Below are 23,512 nucleotides of genomic sequence, written 5' to 3'. Positions count from 1 at the left end.
GTAAAATAATCATTGATAAAACATGTTTGGCACTGGGAGGGAACTACTTACTCTAGTCTGGGTCACTGAGGTAGGACAGCGAACTGTCTCACCTGGTACAAACTGTAGTGAAGGGAAGTGTTAGACAATCTCTACAGAACTTTTTTTATGCTTATAGTTCCTACTCTGGTTATCTAAGGAAATGATGGCTGTGATACCTGACTTCTCTTGTTGCACAAGATTGTAGAAGAAGTAGGACTAGTGTGGACTAGTAGTGCTAGTGGCCGTGGATATCATGTGAAAATATGTTGGATGCGAAGGACATATATGTTTGAAATGTTTCTTTAACCTTTTCACATAGATCATGGTTTCTAAAACCGTTATTAACTCTGTATTTTTGATCAGGTATAAAGTTTTCTAATTGAGCTCTTAGATTCTGTATGTTTCACTGGTATCTCCTACATTTTCTGTATATATGTCAATCCTGATAGTGTCTGTGAGAATGAGTTGAACGCCTGCCTACTTAGTTTGTGAGCCTTTTTAATTGACAGATTTTCTTCCATGTTTCCTTTCTCGAGGTTATTCACTTCAAAATAAACAGTTGGTTCTCTGCATTTTTACTCGTCTGTTTAATTTTATACTGTTAGTTTCAGATTTCTTCTAACTGATCTTGTTCTCTTTAAGCATTTGAGATCCCTCCAGCTTGATGTCATAGTAAATTCCAATAAATATTCCAATAAATACCGTTCCTGTTCTCTCATCTATGCTGAATATATTAACCTAAACAAAACTGGGCACACGCATCTCCCTGTGGGACTCTTAAAAATATGTTATGTTTTGTCATCAATATCAATTACAGTTTGCACCACTTCCTCCGTAGTGCAACGCTTCTGTACTGAGTTTGCAAGTTCCCATGTATAATAGCTTGGCAGCATCGATGTTTTTTTATCTGGAGCCAAGTTGCATCAATTCTGCTGCTTCATCTTTACTGACAAAGTCATTTGCTTTCAAATTAATCAATTGGGTTAATATGACATTTATTTGTTCTTGATTAATCCATTTTGATTGCCTTCTCACCTTGGTACCCTACAAGTGTTTGTAGTTTGACTGTTTCAATTTGTTCGGAATCTCAGCAGCAGCAGCGGGTTCAGTAAAAAGGATCGATGTACGAGGACCAGATGCAGGACAATGCTTTGTATATGGTGTGAACCGTGCTTTTAGGAAACTGGCTGAGAACGAGCGGAATAATCGTGTTTTGTTCTCAGAATCCTGTGTGGTGCTGTTGACACAACCAAGTCTTGGTCAGCGAGGTTTTAAAAAATCATAAATGCTTTGAATTTTTAAAAAATATTTAGTTGCAGCCAAAATCAATTTTCTAGTTGAATACCTTCAGTATCCTATCCAAAATAGGGAACAGCTATATTTGGTGATGGCACAATTGTTAACATTGCTATTTTCAGGTTTAAAATATGCTTATGCAACGAAAATGGAAGTATTTTGCTGACAATATTTGCTAAGCATTTTTCCAGCAAGAACCAAAATTACCAAGTCCTGCAGATGAGTCATCAGTATGCCTTTAAAAATTATTTATTTTTAAGGACAGACTTCTCAAATGTACATCAAAATAAGCTAGCCTAAAGTAAAGCTGTCTACTTCAAGGTTGAAAGAAACAGATGTTCAGCGAGGTTGAGCTGATGATGCTGTATAAAAAATTTCTGCTATTGTTATTTATTTAGGTTTTCCTATTGGAGTTGTAGCTATGGATAAGTATTTTTGTTGTGGTAGGCCCTGCACAAATGAATATTGGAAAAAAAAATATCTTCTAAGTTCCTGCTAAAGAAATGAAAGATACCAGCTGGTTGTTATTGATGCCTAGGGTTGCTAGTTGGCTCTGACTCTGAAGTGGGGGTAGGACCTCTAGAATGCCTATCAGACACATTTCACACTGCTGTCTGAAAATAAGACAGCTGAAAGAACTTTAGTCAGGTGATCATGTTCTTTTTCAACAATTTTAGATGGAGAAGAATATGCTATATGAACATAATAGATTCAAGTAAATTTGGAATCAGCTTCTTGTGGGAGTTATGCCCTATGCTATAAGGAAAAAGAAAGAGGAAATAGGATGACAGTATCTAAGTGTGAAGGTACATAGAAACACTTCTGAAAGAAAGGACCGTTGACTTCTGGCATTTGAAAGTAGACTCTACTTTCAAGACCAGAGGAAGAGAAGGTTGGAAGTACGAGAGGTGGGTAGTAAATTGTGAACAGACAAGCTTGCCAGAGTCTGACTCTTGGCTGTGAAATGAGAATCTTACAGTATTTCCAGTATTTGAAAATGTGGGGAGAATCATTAAACCAAAACAATCCATGGGGAGATAGGGAAGAGTTATCAGCAGTGCCGTGAAAACAAGCTGTTACTCAAATTATACGTTATCAAAATGTGTGCATTGCCTGACCCGTAATGCTTCCATCACTCTAAGAACCCATATGTTATCAAGGATAAGTATTTTTTGGTGTTCCTTTCTGTTGTATAATGCCAATTACATGCCAGACAGATAGATGTTCCTCATCTGTACAATTTCCTTTTTGAGTCCCTATAAAACAGCCTTGCAAAATATGTTCCCAGAGTCCATTGTCTCCTCACTTTGTATTCCCTTATTCAACACATTGAAATTAAATTTTAGGGTTCCAAAAGTATCACAATTGCTCCTCTAATAGCTTGCAGGCTTGAGCAGTCAAGTACGTAGCTTTTTATGTGTATACATGTGTGCGTGTGTATGTAAGCACATAGAAGACTCCTTTATGAGCTGGAAATCTGGAGGCAACTTTTCTGTGGCAAACCTGCATCGACAAACTTAAAAGAGAGCTGCCAAGGAGGCTGGCACTCCTGAAGCTGCGAGGGCATGTGTGCTGTTCCTGCAGACCAGAGCAGAAGGCTCCCTACCTGAGTTCGTGGAAAGGCTGTGGGACTCCCCTGCTAGGTTAGTAGTCAGGAAAGGAAAGAGTTTACAGGTTAAGAGCATGGAGTTAGTTTTCCATCTGACCTTCCTTGCACGCCAGCACAGAGCAGCTTTTCTGTAGCATCAAAATATGTTATTGTTTGCCAGGATAACTACAGTAATAAAGCCCGTTGTATATCTATTATGTTACAAAAAATGAATACTACTATAAGCAGTTTTATTAGTATAACAGCATTTAAACTAGGCCTTTTTCCATCACTACTGTCTGTGAGGACAGCTTGCATTTCTAACATTCCAGTATTTTTCAGTATTACCTAGGTGCTTCCTTAAGGTGAACTGTAATAAAAAGTGAAAACAGAAGTTTTTATAACTGTAAAACTGGAAGAGAGATGCAGCCCTCAGCACTAGCCTATAAATTACAGAGACTTTCAAACGTTTATCAACCAAATTATTTTTTTCTGATCTATCAGTTGTTTTGGTTTCCTCTTGCTCCATTCACTTTTACTCTATTAAAGCTGCAATCAAGTATGGTCTGATATGCTTTAATGATCTTGTTTGAAATTATTAGTTATTTATTCTTTGATTATTGTCCCAGATCTTGTTTGAAATTATTAGTTATTTATTCTTTGATTATTGTCCCGGATCTTCATGTGGTAACTGATGAATGCTCTTAGTCTACTGTAGTACAAAGCAAACTGGGTTTGTATAAGGGCAAGCACTCATCTGGTCAGATCCCTGATGTGCAACATGAGCGAAGGTGGAACTAGGCTGTCCTTATAAAAATCGTTGATGTGTATCACAGTAAGGTCTTAAATTTATCTGGTTTAGCAAAACATGAAGCTCACGTCAGAGGGATATTTTGTGTGTGAATATTGTATTTTTGGGTATGGATTTACTTTCAGAATATTTTTTAGGAAAAAATGTAAGATGAGACAAAACTAGTGATTTATTTTCTGAAAAAAATAATAATATCCAAGTTCTTATTAAAAACAAAACAACAACAACAAAGTAAAACAGAATTTGCAAATGTGTGTTTTATGGTAAGTCATATATTCTAGTTAGAATTTATTTCTTTGATATAGGAACTTTACAGACTACATTACAGTGTTGATAGGCATTTATATCACTAATAAATTATTTTAATATTTTTCTCTTTGCAGGGTTGCTACATATTTTTCTGTAGATGAATGAGGCCTTAATATGGTCTGTAGACATCACTGTCTTCAGAAATAAAAAGTAGATAGAAATTGTATTAAAATAGGTGATCGGTAGTACAGTGTATTGCCCACCTAAAGTGTTTTTGGCTCTTCTTTTTCAGTTGTGAAGAATAACATACTAGATTTTTTTACTAGAATTAGAAGTAGGAATAATTTTCACTACCAGGTTTTCTCCATTTACTTGTAAACTAAGTAAACAAACAAAAAAACCCAAAACACCAAACAAAAACCACCCCTGATTTTCTTTAGAAGACACGTAACTAATATAATATGTAACACGAGCATATTTGCTTTTGTTTGACTGACTTCTCGGACACCGTTTTCATGTCTGCTTTACACTTTTAAGAAGTCTACCATAATGAGCAACTCCGAACAGTTTACTTTCCAAAAAACAAGTGACTCGTGGTAGTGCTCAAGTGTGGTTTGTAACATTCAAAAGAACAAATACTGAAATATACTATTTTTTCAAACCCGAGTGTCAAAATAATAGAATATGAATAGTGACATCAAGAAACACTGATTTGAAATATATACGAAATAGATTTCTGATGAAGAGGGAATTTAAGAAGTGCTTCTTTAAGAATTCTGGAGAGATACACAAACCACCTTCTGTAAGCTCTCTGAACGTAACTAGCATGCTGCTCAGTTTATTCAAAAAGGACTGTAAATTCTGGAAGTTTTAACTTGATATGTTTGCAGGTAACATGATTGATGTGTAATTCTAGAATGAAAGGAGTATTTAGAGTCTTGGCTATCAGTTCAGCAGTTCTTATTTCTTAAACAAAGACAGGTCAGATATTCGTCTTGTCTTCTGTAAGTGTTACAGTTCCTGATTTTATCCTATGAATACGAACACATACAAACTCACAAAATAGTCTAACACGAATGCCTATCGATCACTAGATCAGAAAAACGTAATAGTGGAGGGGGGCTAACCTATCTGTCATGAGATTTTTTTTTCATAACTTCTCAGAGGTATATCATATTATAAATGCATTAGAAATGTTTTGCTCTGAGGATATGTAGCATTCCTATAAAGGTTAAATCAATAAAAATGATTTGGCCACATTCCTAAGCATGGCTAGAACAGGTAGCCCGTTGTTTAAGGTACCCTTGAATTTCTGGATCAGATTATTATGGTGCAGCAAAAAGGCTTACTAAAGGCTTCTTACTGTCTGCAGACGTTCTGTGTTTCTATGTGAAGATATCATCAGCCTAAAAAAACCTTCAGATTTTCTGGGCTACTGAAAAAAAGAGTATTTTTATGTATATAGGTTTCAAATGTGTGTGCTCTAATTTTTAAAGGAATTTTTGCTGCAAGAAGGGTGAAGACACATCAGTAATTGATAACAACCAGGTATGTAAAGGAGAAAAAGAGAGACGTCTTTTAAATCAGTGTTGAGACTAGTAAAATTATTGCCCATCTTAGTATCTTTATAAGTTTGTTTGGCTTATTTTTATTTAATGCATATCTGATCAAATAGAGTGACCATTATATATTATGTGTATTTACTATAAGTAGTCAGCTCTGTAGGCAAGTGGGATTCTTAAATGTGATGGTAGAAGACTTCAAACAATTGATAGTTCAAATTCTTCTAATTTTTTACATAGCCGATAAAATTTAAACCCCATTAAACACTGTTTATTCAATACATCTGCTTGGTTCAGTGGACAGTCCTGAAGTTTGACAGAGTATTTTTATAGATTTAGTGCATTTTAAAATATTTCACGGACATTGAGGAGCTACTGTGTATTATTGTTACAGGGCAGATTTGTCTTACATTGCGTGCATGTGCTATGCATCTACGCTTCTGACACTTTTATATAGTTTTTATGGAACACAAGCTTACTGTAAGAACGTGTCAGTAAGACTAGAGTTTAGCTTCTACGGGTGTTTTAAGTTTATTTCACTCAGTCTCACTCTGCCCTTTAAGAGTACTGGAAGTGAAAAGCAGTGCCTTTTCATCTTTTTCTGCGTTTCTTCCTTTTTATTTTGTGCGTGCGCGTGCAGAAGAGGTCCTAAGATACATCCTAAAACGTACAATCATTTTACACGCACTACCGGCAACTAGGACTGTGTCTTTCAAGATGTTTTTCAGTTGTGAAAATTTGATCAGTGAATTAACCGCACATCCGGCTACATACATCTTTGATCAGAATTAGGACATTCCAGCTCGTGTGTGTGTGCATGTAAGCAGGCTGCATCAAGTCGATTTTACACATGTGCAGTACACATGTGCCTCGAAATTAGTTAGTAAACTAATATTATAATTTCAAGTAACAAAATTACGGTCTTCCCAGCCTTTGTTTTGTATTACACGTCCTGTGATATTTTATCTTTCTATCTGGACAAGGTTAAGTCTTCATTTATTTTAAGATGTATTAACACACATTTAGATGGCTCAGCCGTAATTAAGATTTTGCTTTTGATTTTTAAAGGTAATATTAAAATGTTATGTTAATGAGCTTAGAACCCCAAATTATCACGAGGTCATGACTGAATTAATTGCTGTACAGAATAACAGAGTAATTTTAGGTCCTCTTCCTTAAATACTGTGAAATTAAAAGTAGTTCGAGTGTTTGCATGTGCAATATACAGTCACAGTGTTGCATTAGGATGAAATTGTTCTTTCTGCAGTACGAAAATGGTTCTTGCTGTGGAAGATATATTTCTGCCCATTTGATGGTAAATTAATTTTTTTTCTTGCTACCTAGATTATGTTATTTTATTATCCACAAAGGACTGGATTTTTCCCTGAACGTTGGTTTCTTTAATAAAATGTCAGTATAAAGAGTGTGCCCCCTGAATTCGTTTTAGTGTTTCTGTTTATGCCTTTTAATCAGAAAGGGGGGAAATAAAAATATACTGAATAGCAAGAAAAATATAGTACTTAGGTTTGAATGTACAAAGTTGGATGTAAGAAGTGTGGGAAGGAAGCAAAGTGAATGCCCTTTATGCAAAAAGTCCTTTTGGGAAAAGAGAACATTTTTACTGGTGTATACTAAGGTACACCGCCTAAGTAAATAGTTACTGCTTTCTGGTCCTGTCAGTTTTAAATAAACCATTCATTGTTATGGCTTGGTTATTCCACAAATAACCAAGTGCAGCTGAGTTAAACTTTTGATACCACTGATTGGAAAAATGCAGATGAAGAACTCTTTTAATGTGAATTTATTCTGCTGTTCTTTTCTTAGAGGAAACAAGTTTTGCAGATTGTGTTAGGAAATAAATATCCTGCAGACTTTAAATGCTCTATTACAAAGCTGCTCCTGTGCTCCAGTATTATACAATAGCTAAGAGCATTAATTTGTCAAACTCTTATTAATAAAAGCATCGCTAAGCTTGAACATACGTGTCCCTTCAATATTAAAGAGCAAACTTGACTCTCTTTTTTTTCCCCAGAAGTTTTCTATTTAAAGGGACAGGATTCTCAGTGGAATAGGTGATACATTTGAAAGAAAGCGGTTACACGTGGAATTTATACAGTAAATGCAGCAGGGCATGGGTACTGTATCAGCTCAGTGTTATGGCTCACCTAGCCTGCAGCTTTTTGAGACATGATAAACTGAAATAGTAAATTCTGGCACAGTCTTCAGAATTAGGCTTTTTGTTGTTTTTTTTTCCCCCCCATTGAATTATAACTACTTAATCTGTGTAAAATAACTCTTGCTGGTTCTTCTTGAAGGATGGTATTTATAGTAAATTATTGATGTATTACAATATTAATATAAAAATAATATTAGGGAGTAATAATTCTTGGCTGAGCAACTCCATATTTCATGTCAGAATTCCTTAAAAGTATATACAGGGTACCTTATTTGTTTCATCAGTTCCAGAAGAAAAATTGCACTGTGTCAAAAGCAGCAGCTGACCTACAGATAAGAGTACCTTGGCTAAAATGCATGGTTTCACTTTGAAAGTTGAGGTGAGTTGTTATTGTCCAGTCTACTGTCCACAAAAACAGTTTTTCCCTTCTTGGGACTGTGGGAATAAGGAAGAAGATACCACCAGGCTTACTCCCAAGCATCTCTTTCCTCAGAAATATTGCCCAGTATTCTGTAACGAGTGCTTCTACCATCTATTATTTCATTACTAGCACTAACACTTTCAATTTATGTACAGCATTATAATAGTGTTAATAGACATTCTTTTTTACAAGCATAAAGATGAGATCCTTGCTTCAAGCCCCTGTACTACGTATTAGCAAAGGAGAGAGTTGTGAAGTGTTGTAAATGGTCTTTGGAAATTTGTACTGCTGGGAAATCGGAATGTGATAGCAACTTCTGTATTTGTGCAACCTCTGTGTTAGGTTAAGGACTTTGTACCAACACAGATGTTTTCTAAACTTACCCTATCACTGTGTTTTACTTCAAGAAATTGAACAGTTTAGAAATATGAATCAGTAGGAATTAAAGTTTGAAGCTATATACATATGCATGTTTGCACATACACAACTCATTAACATTTCTCCCAAGAAAGAATACCCTGTTCTAATACTGCACATGGCTACATTAAAATATCATGCTTTTTTAACTCTGTGTTTTCTGATCTATATTTAAGTGAATTACAGATATCCTTGGAGATTAGCACTATGTGGAAGTGAAAGTATTTGCACATAATTACTTGTCTATATTGATTTCCTTAAAAAAAAAAAATCATCTCTATCTTTTACTTACTAGTGTGGTGTCATTTCTATTAAGTACTCTTGACAAAGAAGTTGAATTCAACAATTAATAACGATGTGTAATGTCACCACGCTCTAACTTGTTATGCCAGACCCACTTGCACCCAGCGTATGGTCGTCAGCGTATGTGTGTCCGCATGCACATCAATGCAACCACGTCTCGCTAGTGCCGCAGTTAATTTGCTTTGTGAGTGAGGTTGGGTCCTTTTCTCTGAACAATAAAATATTATGTAACTGGCAATGGCTCTGTCTTTCTGTTTCAGTAAACCGCAGCGTGGATTTAGATGTGAGATATCTGACCATGAGGGATAAGTAAACAATGGTTTGGCATGCTTCAGGTTCAAATAAATTCTGGGGAAAATAAATGTATGTAAGGTCATCAGAATTTAACTTTCCTTCTTCGAGAAAATGAATGATAATAAATCTCAAGTCATTATGAAATACTAGCAATTCTGATGAAATATAATATGTGAAATAAGTTAGTGTCTATCAGAAATACAGTAACTGTATTTGGATGAATTCCTGCCAAAACATTTTTGCCACAGGGGTTTTAGCTATAACATATTAAAACTTAAAGCTATTGTTAATTCCAGAGCTGCCTGACCTTAACGAAAATGACATTTTTAAATGAGAGGGACAGCAGAAGAAACTGTTTTCAGCCTTTGCTGTAAAAATAAAGGTAGTTTTATCAGAGATGAAAACATATTCTCAGAGAACTGTTAGGAATACAGTAAGTATAATATGGAAATACTTCATTTTTTTTGCAGTACCACGTTTATTTAAAGGAAAATGTAGCCATTTTCCCTTTAATCTTTTACTATGCTAAATTAATTTTTATAAATAAAAATGATTAATAAGGAGTGGGTTGCAGAGGATAACTTAATTGCTCTGATTAAAATGACTTCAGCATTTAAAGTGAGTCAGTAGAAAACCTATGTCTCTTTTCCTCCTGGGGCAAGTTCATACATGAAATAGGAAACTTATAGCTACATGAGGAAGGCTAGAACAGTACACAGTATGCTAACAAGCAGAATAAAAAATATATACAGGAAACAGATGCATGAATAATGGATTTTTTTATTGGAAGTGTTAAACTATTTTACGATGTAGTAACCTGAGTTTATTTTGTCTTTGTGCTCATCTTTAAAATACTCTTTAGGGTGTGCTTTTCCCTATGTTAAGTGGCAGGTCTTATATTTATTTGTAGAAGGGAGCATGTTTATGTAAGGAAGCGTGCTCTTAGATTTAAGCTTTATTAACTTAAAAACAAAAACACCTGAGAGCAGAAGATACACCTCCTCAATCTGTTCCCCATGAGCCTTTAGCAGTTGTTTTGAAAAACATGTATACAATAAGAATTAAAGGCATTGTAGATAATGTCAGCAAAATGTATTTTGTTGGTAACAGTAGTTTCTTGTTGGGGTTCTGTGGTGGAGGAGGTAGATGTTTTCTGTGTTTTGTGGGTGTCTGCTGTCTCCGGATGAAAATCTGTGGTTAATTCATAAGTCTAGCAAAATTCACAAGGAAAATCTCTTTGAAATAGTGTATAGTTTACTAATTTATTTTTGAGCACAGTTATCAAAATAAATGTTATATTTATTCCTTTTAGACAAATTAACATTTTATATTTAAAATAGTACTTGAATTTTTTTTATGCTGCAGTTTCTTAACCAGTTGTGCGAATCTTGGATTCTCTCAGTGCCTAAGCTAAGACCTTAAAATGCTTCAGGTTTTACCATCTTAAACTCACTATTTATCTTGAGGCTGCCTTAATTAAAATATTATATACTCTAGGGCATATTAAACATGGCAATTTATTGTAATTCTTATTAATGGAGTGTATTTAATGAGTTTTCAGAACCAACTCCATCACCTCCAACACACAATGTTGATTTTTATGAGGTACGTAGAGGAAAACATGCACATGGCTAATTTTCAAGCGGTACCGAGCACTGACAGCTGCTGCTGGAGCAGCCCCGCCGGAGAGATGGAGGTGCTCAGCACCTCTGCAGCCTGGCAAGCACGGGCTAATTCCTCCTTTCCCTCCGTATTTAACTTCCACTGAAATGGGCTGGATTTGTGCATGAAAAAAATGCACCACTCTGCTTGTGTTTTCAGCCTCCTGTGCTTAACCTGCTGTTTTAGCAAGGAGTTCTGCCTAGCTGCTGGCAGGGACAGCCACCCGTGGGTGCATGCCCCAAGGTGTGACATGACCATACACACAGCACTGATGGTTACTCTTTTGAACTGTCTGCATTGTGTAGTTAGCATCCTTTGCAAGAATATCTTACCGTTTTGTTTTTCTGCTTATACTTAAACGGATCTGATTTTAGATCTCCGTTATTTACTCGAGCCTGCACTGGGCTCCTTGTTATTTGTAACAAGCACAACTGTGTTGTGAAAAGCCATCAGGAAAAATAAAGGTATAAGGTGCAGTTTTAAGATTAGCATTAGTCTGCCCGTGACCAAGAAATCACACTGCTTGAATTTTGGTATTATTGTTATGCTCTTAATGTGGGGTGGCAGAGCCTTTAAATATTTCTGGTAGAGTAGTTAATACAGCATGGAAGTTTGATATTTGTACAGTTTGTAAAGGAATTTGAGGTGTTACCCTATTTTGACTTCAGTTTTCAAGTATGCACTGGTGCATCATTAATCATAGGAAATGCAAAAATAAATAATATAGTCCCTTTGGATTTTTCATGTGAATACTTACCTTTTCCTTTTTTTGTATATACAGTTGAGGTATTTAGGTAACCCCTAACCTTTTGCTTCAACAAGGAGGTACAGTATAAAAATATTACCACAGTCTTCATATGAGCAGTTCTCTCTAAGAAAACCTCTAGATGAATATTTATTGAAAAAAAGCAAAGTTGCAATACAGAATGACTTAGCTTGGCCTGAATATTATATTTTAGACCACCAGTGAATAAAATTAAAAGCACATGGATTTTGAATAACTAGAAAAGGTTGTAATTGATTAGCACTGCATGAAAGTATTGAAGTAAGTAAGTTTTGATTTGTGAATGGTTCTATTCAATAGAGATTAATCCTGTATGTTTGATAAAATCTTAGTGCCCCTAACGAGTTAGGTGTTTTTTTTCTCAGTTTATTTAACCATCAGATATTTCAATGTTCTTTTAACAAACTGGAACATTTCTATCTTAGTGAATTTTGCATCAGCGCACTGGATTTAGACAATATTGGTTATTAATAGTTAATTTGAGACAGATAATTAAACAAATCACCGCATTTTGCTGCTTAAGAATTATAGAAATGCTGCAGTGTAATTCTGCATGTTTTAGGGGTTTAAGGTACCGAAAGTCTGAGTGAGAAGCTTGCAGCTTTCTTAATGCAAATGAGAATAGTCATTCCTGCATTCCTTCAGTATTATTTTTGTAAAGTCCTAGTATTTTAAATTACGTTTATACAGACCAGTGATCACTGAGATTTTGCTTCAAACTTCACAATCATAGGAATATGTTAAACAGAGCAGGAACATTCAGAAAAATTCAGCTTTATAGGCATAATCAGAAGGGATCTGTTTCTCTCTTATCAGTATCTTAAGTAAAATAAAAAACTACAATTCCTTGCCAACTGATAAAACAGTTCAGAACCGACATCTAGAAAAGGTGCTTTTTTTAAAGAGTAAATGAGAATATTCTGGCGAGTATTTTAATATAGGCAGTGTAAATTTGTTGCTGTTAACTTGAAGTATTTCATTCAGGTTTATCACGTCTGTCTATAGGGATCAGTTACCAAACATTACATGTGAAATAATTAAGTCATCAGCCAAATCTTGATCTAATTTACGTCCTTCAGTGAAATTCTCCTATGAAGATGCACAGATCATATTTGAAAATGCTTTTTTATCATTTGTAACTATTACGGGAGGCATTTCAAGAGTATTTCATGCTCTAAAGTATCTTGTACAAATCACATTTATTAGAAAATCTAGTAAACATTCAATTCATTTTTCTGCTTCGTATTTATTCTGAGATTTTTTTTTCTTAAGGTGATATGGATACAAATATAATACTCTGCTGCTCGAAACGAACGCGCTTATATTTAAAAACTTAAGCAGGTCACTCAGGCAGAATGCAGTCAATACCTGTGTTTAACACACTTAACACAGAAATACTCTGGCTATGAAACAATAGCAAGTTAATTCAAATGATCTAAACTGTAGAAGAATACATGTTCCCTGTAATTAGGAAAGGGTCCTGCATCTTCACTACCGTTATTCCTCCCTTCCATATGAGTTAAAAACACACAGAAAAAGCAAGTGAAATAAGAATTTTCACAAATGTTAATCCTCACAACGCTGCTTTCCTTCCTGTTATTACTCGTCATTGTGCGTCTTAATTCTCAAAGAAAAAACTAATCAAATTCAACAGTCACGAAAGGACTAAGTTAGAGATTGCAATAGAAGGAGATACAGCATGGAAAGGAATAAAAATAGATCATGCATTCTGACATCCTGCTGCACCGGTGGTAGGAAATGGTAAATTGATGACTAACTTGGGTCTTCTGGCTTTTGTTCTTTTTTAAATTGTGGTCTGTCTCATTTTTATAAAGTTTTTAAGTTTTTTTTTTTTTGGTTTTGGTATGAGATATTGGTTACCTACTGATAGAATCGGTGAGATTTTGTCGTTCCGTGCATTTGCTGCTCGTGGCCAGAGTTGAATTTGTGTCCCCAACCCAATTTACTGAAGTTTGGAAAAAAGTATTCTTTGTGCTGCGGGACTTTTGCCTCGCTTTAAGAATGATCAAAAGTAGATAAATTAAGCAGTCACCACTCGGTGTTTTGATAATTTTAGCCAACTAAATTTCGTCTAATCTCTTTTGGAAGTAAAAGCAAAAGAAAGTCCCTATACATGTAAACTGTATTTCCTGTTGTAAACACTGGGATAATGTGGTCTGGCTACACTTCTGCTGGGCTTCATTAAGACAGCAGTTTTAGTAGAAAAGCTGCTTACCATTTTTGTGTTAGCATTTCAGCTCACCGGTCTGCCTATTACAGCTACAGGAGCCGGCACAGGTTCTGTTATTACTTCTGCTATCTGTAGGTCATAAATTAAACTGCTCCCTGCTCTGTGAGAAGCTATTCTTCAAGTCTTTTCCCGCACGCAGCCTTACAGCTTATTCATGTGCTGAACTGGGAACCAGTCAAAGCGCGTGAAGTAGGAGGGGTAAAGGGAACTCCGGTCCTCGGTTCATTGCAATACAAGCCTAATTGGGATGTATACACTGAAAATGGTCCTAGCATTGTTATTTGTCTTATAATGGGGACAGGGGAGGAAAAGAAATAGCTTTAGCTACAGCCCCAGCCTAGTTTCAACATGATGGACACCATTAAGAGAATCCTGTAAGTTTTCACATTTTTTTTTCCTTGGTCTTTCAGAATTTTCAGTTGTGTCAGTAAAAGATGCTTTGAAGAAAATGTTGCATATGCTTCTTACCACTGGTCAAGGGGAACTAGAATACTGCATTTTCCATCACATTTTAAAAGTAACTTCGTCTTACTTGCAGAGCAATCACTTAAAATCTGATTTGGTTATATTCAGTTCGAGCGCGAGGTGCCCTGCGCTGATTTTAAAACTATATCTGAGAGGAAGAAGCTTTTCTAAATAAGCCACGATAGAGGTGCAATTTTATAGTGCATTTATGATTTTTTATGGGCACGTGTGTCTGCAGGACATATAAATAACTGCCTCAGTCTACATACATGATTTCTTAAAGGAACCTGTGTTTACAGTTCTGAATATTGAAGTAAAGATTTGGCAGTGCCCTTCTACAGAGTTTTTTACATCCCACTTTCAATTGAAGCTTAAATTCATCAACATATTAAATTGCATAACTTCATAAGTTAATATTTTTATGCCTGAATGTTTCACCCTGTTCACAACAAGTGCAATGAGGAGAATTCGCTTTCAGAAATGAGTCCATTAAATAGCACACTTTGCTGCGAAACGAGGGCGAAGAACTGCACGTTTCTGATAAACTTCATTGAGCATATATGCTTAAAAATAAGTTGTCTGGTACAATGATAGGGAAGTTATGGATAGGAGAGGCTGCTACATGCTGCACGCTACTCATTTCATCAGGTCTAAGGAAACAGAGCTAAATCCTGTAATTCCTTCAGAATATCTTGCATTAAGCAGTCACGTTGGATGCATTGAAGGGTTACGCTTTGCACCAGTTCTTCCTAAGCTGTTCCTTGCCGTTGTTGGCTGTTTCCCTACCTACCTGGTCCCTTGTACCTGCAATAGGGCTGGGCACTGCGCTATACCCCATCCCATGTACCTGGCTGCGGCCACCTCGCGCGGCCCAGCCAAGCACACCTGCTGCCAGGGCACCGAGCAGGCGGCCACTGACCTCTTTCTGCTCAGCTCCTCAGCTCACAAATTCCTTCATAAATCCGCAGAAGCTTTTTATGATGACTGCTTCCCTCCCCCCCCCCCCCCCCCCAAGCCTGCTATGCTCTCTGCCCACCCTAGCATCCCATTCAGCAAGTTTTTTTGTTTCCATAACTGTCCCCGGCATCGTTAAGAAAACCCCGAGCGCGGCAAACGGGAGCTGAGATGTCGCAGTACTCACCCCAAAAGAAGTTTTGCTGACATGGTGTCACCGAACTGAACAGGCTGTTTGATGCCATAGTCCCTCTCGTTTCACGCAGAGCTTTCACCTCCTGGTGTAAATACTTCTTGGATCCTCAAACTGCGAACACAAACCATAGCCAAACCTTGGTTTAGTTTTACAGTGCCCCTGCATTGCATAGACCCTACTGTTGCTTTCTTTTTTTTTGTCAAAAAAAAAAAAAAATGTTGTAGCACTGGTAACATGTGAAAAGCAAGGAAACAAAACAAAAAAAAAGAGAATGAGCAAATATTTGAAGGACCTACTATTACTGCATAGACTGTGGTTAGAGAGCACTTACTGACTCTGTTGGTCTCAGTGGCTGGTAGTGACCTGCGGAGATTAACCATTTAAAACCCAGAGCCTTCTCTGCTGTCCTCCTGGAGAAAGTTTGCACCGCACTTGTGGTTCTGTGGTTGTTTGTGAGGCGAATGAAGCATTCACACAATCCAAAAAAGCAAAAGCTTTAAAACTCCTTTTTTTTGCAAGCACTGTTACTGGAGAGAGAGAATCATGTGGCTTGTGACATCAGAGGACTCGCAGAGGACTGCCTACCACTGGGGCTTGTTCTTGCTCTCTCCTTTTTTTTCTCCTTTTTTTTTTTTTATTTTTTTTTTTTATTTTGACAAAAGGCCCGTGGTAAGGCCCTTCCTGGCATCCAGAAGGATATAGCTTTTTAATTTTTGTGACTCATGAGGATTTGGAGAGAGTACAAAATGCTGTAAGAGCCCAAACTTCTGTACAGTTAAAGCATATGGACAGCAGAACTTTATTTGTACTCTCAGTTCAGGTTCCCCCCACTCTTCTTTCCCCCTCCTTTTTTTTTTTTTCCTCCTTTTTTTTTCTTTTTCTTTTCTCTTTCCCTGCTTCATTATTGTGTCTGTGGAAAAGTGAGCAAAATTGGCACAAGTGGCTGTGTGAAATTCTGAACAACAGTGATGATTTACAATAATTTACATCTTTGGATTGTATCACGATCTTGGGTCTGCTTCAGATTTGCTGGGTGGCTGGATTCCTTCTGTTTTACTTTTTCTCCTTGTCTTCCTCTACTTGTGAATCTGTAACTCATTGTAAGAAACTTTACCTTGCCGAAGGTCTAGTAGCAGCCTGCTTGTTGGGCTTGTGTTTTTTTCCTGTAATTGGCTGTCACAGAAGTGTTAGGCTGGGGATTCCTTTGCAAATCTTAAATCATGTCTGCCTTGCTTTACATGCCTTCAAAACTAGTTGGCAGTTTTATGTAATGCAAATTAAGGGCAATTATCTTGCTTTTATATGGGGGGCAAAATATGTCATTTAAATAGCATAGCTAGTTGTGTACTGCCTTCCGAGGGATGCTTTTGAGTGCCAGTATTGCTGGGATTTAATACAGACACTGCAGAACAGAGCGAGCTGTGAGATTGTGATTGTGCTTCTGTTAATTGCTCCTTATAGTTTCAGTGTTCAGGCGAAATAGAACAGTCTTTGGCTTTTTGGGAGACCATAAATAACTTCATTCACCAGTTAATGTTAACGCTTAGTTTTAAAATGAAACATAAATTTGATGCATATGTAAGATTTAAATGCTTAATATCATATGTGTGCATGTGTGTGTAATATTTTTTATATACTCAACATATTGTAACTTTGACTTTGATTGTGTAGTATAACCCTTTACTGTACCAGTACGGAGTGGGTTAACAAAAACAGTATTTTTTTGTTTATAATAGAGGCTTTGAAATAAATTGCAAAATGCTGTGTGTAGTAAGGAATAATGTGCACAGACAGTGTGTATTAGTAGTCTTGATTTGCTCACTCAGATTCAGAACAAAATTGGAAACATCTTGGAGAAAGTATCTTATTTTTTGCCTCTTTGGACATTATGTCTAGAACTTTTCTTATTAGCCTGATTGTATCACAGATGCATGGGATTTTCTAGCTTTTGCAGGGTGATTTTTTTTTTTGTTGTTTGCTTGTTGTTGTATATATTGCTGAGAGCAGAAGAATTGTATAAAACACTTTCTAGATATTGTTCGGCTTTTATTTGTAAAATAAAAGACGTCTCTTTGAAGCTGGCAGCCCTCCTTTTTTATTTTCCTCTCCGTCCGCAGCTTTCCCAGCAAGAAGTTGGCCAGCAGTGGTGGGAGATGGAGAACTGGAGGTGTGGGTGGAGAGCAGGTTCTCTACTTTGTGGGGATGGAGAGGAAATGGGCAGGGAGATTTCAGTAAGAAATTACAGCTGGTTCCTTCTTTTTTTCATTATCATATATTTATCAAAGCAACATAAAACCCTATGCATAAAATTACTTTCATAGTATTTATAATAAGGTAAATAACATTCTTCTTCATTCAGTACTTTGGAAGTTATTAGATGCTGACGCATTTGTGGAATTCTGTCTTTAAATGAAAAAGGAGTATTCTGCAAATCACCCATCTTTTACTTTTGTATGAGTGCTATTTAATTCTTCTAGTGATGGATTCCTTTGTATTTCTTTATGTTTTCATAGTATGGATAAGAACACCAATGGAAAGAAGTTAAATGCATAAAAACGATGAAAAGATTGGTAATCACTTCATATAAACAAAATATGTTTGTGTGACTTCCAGATTTAATCAACTTCTGATGCAGCAGAAGTCTTTGGAGGTTTCTACCTCTGTTATTTGTGGAACTCTTAATTGTAAGCACAATGTTCCTTCAACTACAGCTAAGATATTTATCAACTTTTATATGATGGTAGGTAACTTCAGTGCTTTTATGTAATAGATCACTTATGTCCTGATCTTAGATACTTGTTTTCACTTAAATGCAGTTGATTTATTTATTTTTAACTTTGGAATTTATTCTCAGTTACATCTTTAATATTTGAATAGTGAACTTCCTCCAGAGGTTTGACTTGTTAAATTCCTTGCCTTGAGACGTACTCAGTCTTTTTCTGGAGTGGGTTTTTTTATGCTGTCAATTGTGTATGCAGAGTTATTCTCTGACTTGGTTATTATGTTTTGGCGTGATAACTTTGGGATTTTTTTTGTACTGTACATACTTTTTCACCTGCGATATCAAGGTCAAGACAACTACAGTGAAGTCTTCTTCTAGTAAGGCAAAATGCATTAAAAGCAGAAGAACAAATTGTTTAATAAGGTAAACAAGATGTAGCTTGCAGAAACTAACAATGAATAGAACTTTTTTTTTTTTTTAATTACTAGGCAGTATACAGACCTTATAAAACAAAACTGTATACAGACCTTATACCTGTGAAACTGGTGGTTTCTTTCAGGATAGTTTGCACTTCTAGTGAAGCAGATACACGAATCCTAACAATCACTGTGTTAATGGTGTCTTGATTGCAGACTTACTCTTGGCAGTCTGTTGTTCAAAAGGTAGATCTACAAAAATTGAAGTTCACTTATGACTTCCATAGGGGATGCTTTAAGTCACAATTACACTTACAAAGGAAGTATTATGCTAAGGAATTCCTCTGGTAAACTATAAGCTTGATCTTTGACGAAATGGAATCTTATTTAAAGTCAATTGTAACGCAACGCTAAAAGATAATTACATCTTTCACTTTTTTCTTTTGAAATTTGTTTTGAAACTTTTAAGCCATGCTTTATTTCCAAACATTTTGTCTTATGTCACTCAAAGTTCATGCAGCATATAAACAGTATGATCAAGTTTATTTGTACTTAAATGTTTGTTTCTATGCTACAGCTAGAGACGTATAAATATGCTGCGTAAAGTAATAGGATGACAAACTTGTTAAATTGCACTTGCTTACAAGTTTTACAGTATGTACTATAACAAGACACTGATTTTTATACTGCAGAAAGTTTCAGAGCAGTTTCCTCAGATGCATGTGTTAATTGCAGATGCTATTAATGTATCTGTTTCCATAGCAGCATTTTTTTTATTTTTTTATTTTTTTTTTAATGAGAGAAATGTCTCTGCTTGGCTCTGTTTTTCATAACTCAGTGAGAAGTCATTGCACATTTTAGAATGATTGTACTGTATTTTCAGACGGTTCTTAGCTAATATATTTAATTCACCATGTGCATTTAAAATATTTGCACATTTTAAGGAACTTCTGTTGCTCGACTTGGGTGTCTTGTAGACTTCCAGCCTCCAACATCTCTGCAGCAGCTTCATGTTTGCTGCTACCATGCTACTAACCTGTGAGAGCAAAAAACCAAAACTGCCCATTAATTAAAAAAAAATAAAACATCAGGGTGACTTCAGTACTCATTCCTTTTAAAATGCTCCTTACTGGTGTCTGCAAGGAGTAGCATGGAATGTCAGAGTTTTTTCAGCCTTTTTATGATGATTTCTGTTCTCTACCTTTCAACTTTTTTTTTCTAAGTAAGATGTGGTTTGAAAGGAGATGGGGCCTGGGACCATGAAACAGAGAGGAAAAAAAATACTTCTGTATTTATAGTGTAAGCAAGTGTTGCGTTTTTTCTGTACCAGGGAATCAGGCTACTGAAATCAAATTAAACCTTAAACTGAACTGTTATTTAAATTAAAAGGATGCTCATCTTCTTTTAATCAGTGAGTACATGATTTAATAGCAAGTGGTTTTCATTCATCTTGAGTTGCCAAGTCTCTGTCCCTTGATCGGGCTTTGACTAAAGGTCTCTATCTTAATGGTCAAATATACCTCATCTCGGCTATTTTTGCTGCTCAGGCATTTTTTATGACAAGTGTTACTTTCCATGTGTTCCTCCAATATGTATTTTGTAGACTGTAGGGTAATTGAGAGATCCCATTTGATTAGACATCCACCTTCTAAACAGTCGCCACACAGTGTTTAAGATCACCCTAACCTTTTAGCTGTTTTCTCCTGTCTATTTTTTTTCCCTTTTTATTTTTTTTTGAAGTCAACTTGCAGAAAATATGGGAAACCTGTCTCATATAACAGCTGAGGATGTGGCTAGGTTAAGGCAGGAAACTGCTACCCACAATGCAATGTTACATACACTACCACTTAATAAAATTTATTTCAAACATGCTACTGACAAAACCAAAGAAAAATAATATCCTAACTATGCTAGTTAGTACACTAAATATATCTAGGGAAAAGTGAAAGTAATCTCTCTAGAGTCTTTCTTGCTTTTAGGCTACAATGCCACCAGTAGTTAAACCCGAGCAGATCTCAGCAGTTAAAAGCAGCGACCTATTTTTAGAAAATATTCACATCGCTCTGGAAATTAATGATTATATACTTTTTAATAACAGTCCAAGTTACTTTATATAGAGAGAAGTCCAATAAGCTCTCTCCCTAGGTCTTTCTGGTCGTCGAAATATCCTCTTGTGTAGTTTTACAGCTGGCAGCTTTGCTTGCTTCATCCCATGTCCACTGAATCCTACCTTTCCCGTAACCAAGCAGTCTTTTAGCTTTCCTTCCCACTTCATCGATTTGTAGGTTGGTCTCAAAATATTTTCAATGTCGTGTGGGAAAGTAACCGAGGAGTTCATCTTCCTAGATTATACGAAGAGTTAAGGGATCTAGTTCTTTTAATTGGTTGCCTGCAATCTAATAATTTGTGGGAAGTACATAAATTTAGTTAATTTCTAAGGTAAATTTAATAGGCTTGAATCTTTTGTGAGTGCTTTGGGACATCAGATAGAGATATGTATGTGGTCACTGATGCTGCTTTGCCATAAATGCCCCGAAAGTCTTGTTCTAGATGTATTTTTGTCTCTGTTTGTTTTTAAATGCACGTATATTAAGAGTGATCCTCTTACAGAACATTTTTGAAGTATTTGCCTCTATAGTTAGAGAACACTTATCAAGACCAGCTGCTGTAGTGCTGTGGATCCTATCCATGGACTCATGGTGGTCTGCTGAACAACGTTCTTCAAGTTTGACAGGTGAGACAGAGACTCTCCAGTGCCACTGCTTTTGGATGAATCTAGCTGTGGTTGGAGAAAGTGCATCTTGCCAAAATATATGGGTAAGACCACACACAGTCTTTAAAATAGTTATTGTAAGCTTATTTTTAGGCAATATATGTCTTGACAGTTCTTTTATTTGCATGCCAGTTTCACTGCTGCTTATAGATTTTTCATTTATTTTAGTAATGGCAATTGCAGATTTAGATCTATGTTTGTAAAGTTTTTGCACAACATTTACACTGGAAACATCCAGACGTGCTACTTTCAGACCTCAATCAAGATTAGAGAACAGATTTTAGAGAATATTAAAGCAGATTATTCACACTCTTCAGTTTTGGTGTCAGTGTTTTCATATTAAACCCCATTTTCAGGAGCAGAGTTCAGCAATAAAGATTTGCTTCTGGTTTTAAAATTATACCAGTTTCAGTAGCTTGTGTAAGTCTGTAGCAATGTAGATTTAAGACATGAAATTAGTTCAGTAAGTAATAAAAACGAAATGTTTTTTTTTAAATTGCATAGTTATTAAATACAGAATTTAGAATCTGCATTTGATTTATGCTATAATTCCTGGACAGTATTTTTCATGTGTATTTTAATGTGTAGAATATTCTTCACATTCTAAGTGCCTGCTTCAACATTTGGCTCCGTAATGCGTATTTAAAATACTGTATGTTTAACTGACAGTGTGGAAGGGGGTTGCACCCTGTAGAATTTCTGAGTAAACAATACCCGTTCGGTAACTTTCAGAACAGATGTTTTTTAAATACCCCAAGAGAAATTAAATATAATACTGAAATGGAATATCATAAACCATTCATTGGGTAGTGATGCTTTAAAGTTAAGGATTCATAATGACATGTTTTTTGCCCCCTATTTGTGTATTTTTCAGATAATCTTGCATAATTAATGCATGGCTGTTTCTCAACAAAACATTCCTAATTTTTTTTTATTACTTAGCATTGCATAGTACTATTGCTTATAGCAATGGACTCTACAGACATTTAAGGAAATAGTCACTGCCCTGAGGAGTATACAATTAAATATATGCAGCTAGCCTTTTAAGAAAAATAAAAAGACAAAGGAAAAAAGAAAAAGATCACCATAGAACAAATTATATTAAAAGTCAGTGATTTGAAGAATACCATGGAGAAGGGGGGGTGATTGGTTTTAATTCTATTATTAACTTGCTCCACAGATTCTAATATGAAGAATTTCTTGTGTTTAACTGACTGCTACTGTTGTTTGCTTGAAGTTGAATGTGATGCCTGGTCATTGCAGTTTCTTCTGTATAACACCATGATACTTCCTTATGTACTGTGTGCAAGTTGAAATACTTCTATTCTGTTTTATGATACTTACATAAGTTAGAGATCCTCAGATCTGTAAATGGTATTTTTAAAAGAAAAAATAGTTAAATTAGATATTTTAATGGTTTCTCCCATTTATCTCTCCACATCCATTTTTAAAGTATTTAATACCTGGCTCTGTTTCTTCTCCTCACTTGTCAAAAGCCTAAGCTTGCCCTTGTAATTAAAAATGTGTAGTGGGCTTTTGGTGGAAAAGAGATCTGAAGATCTTTCCTAAGAAAGTGGAAAAGAGGATGAGAGGAAATGGAATAAGATTGGAAAGAGGACAATTAGAAAACATTTTTGTTGTTGTTTAATGAGATTCTTTTTTTAACAGTATGGCTTCCATTTTGTGTAGAAGGATATACACATAGAAGAATATTGAAGGTGAGGAGAAATGAAGAAACTGAAACAGGATGAAGAACAAAAAGCATGAATCCCTTTTCACATTGACAGTATGCACAGGAGGGAATTGCCTGGGAGATTGGAATGTGAAGTGAAAACCAGTTTATTCTGAAAGAGCCAGTTCAGATACTGGAAGCCGCCTGGCTGTATTTGGTGTGGCATTGAGCTCATTTGGAATGAGTTGGGGTATCTCAGCTCAGCACTTAAAATGGCATGTATAGGTATGCCTAAAGAACAGTGGAACAGAACCAGACTTCAGTGATGCTGGGAAGAGTATGGGAGATGTCTATATTAAATTTCTGACATGCGATGTGTTCCATGCTGGAGAGTTGGTTGGTTGCTTTGTCACATCTGTAGGAGAAAGCAGGCAGTGTTTAATACCTGGATCTTACTTTTCCACGCTTTTGAAAAGTCA

At 35.9% G+C, this 23,512-nt stretch overlaps 2 protein-coding genes across 11 annotated transcripts in view; one reads left to right on the top strand and one right to left on the bottom strand.

The window, feature by feature from the left end:
* The window catches only part of RUNX2 (RUNX family transcription factor 2), a 220,173-nt gene extending 204,230 nt beyond the window's left edge, over positions 1-15,943 (bottom strand). For 7 of the 8 annotated variants that reach the window (XM_035560149.2, XM_035560155.2, XM_050710006.1 and 4 more), the window contains exons 1-2: positions 15,782-15,942; positions 15,442-15,561 (exon numbers count right to left, since the gene is read on the bottom strand). In XM_035560149.2, coding sequence (XP_035416042.1) covers positions 15,442-15,499 — 58 coding nt within the window. In that variant the 5' untranslated portion in view covers positions 15,500-15,561; positions 15,782-15,942. Of the gene's footprint in view, positions 1-15,441; positions 15,562-15,781 lie in introns of all 8 variants that reach the window. The other variant, XM_035560151.2, reaches the window with a different exon arrangement.
* Positions 1-23,512, top strand: part of SUPT3H (SPT3 homolog, SAGA and STAGA complex component) — a 279,344-nt gene that overhangs the window by 27,182 nt on the left and 228,650 nt on the right. The window contains exon 1 of one of the 3 annotated variants that reach the window (XM_050710009.1): positions 16,223-16,270. The exons of 1 other annotated variant lie outside the window; for it this stretch is intronic. The gene's annotated coding sequence lies outside the window, so the exon portion shown is untranslated. Of the gene's footprint in view, positions 1-16,222; positions 16,271-21,229; positions 21,323-23,512 lie in introns of those variants that run through there. One more of the 3 variants, XM_050710008.1, reaches the window with a different exon arrangement.

This window comes from Cygnus atratus, chromosome 3 (assembly GCF_013377495.2).
Source record: "Cygnus atratus isolate AKBS03 ecotype Queensland, Australia chromosome 3, CAtr_DNAZoo_HiC_assembly, whole genome shotgun sequence".
NCBI lineage: Eukaryota > Metazoa > Chordata > Aves > Anseriformes > Anatidae > Cygnus > Cygnus atratus.
The sequence above is the reverse complement of the archived record's forward strand: the minus strand, read 5'-3'. Positions and strand labels throughout refer to the sequence as shown.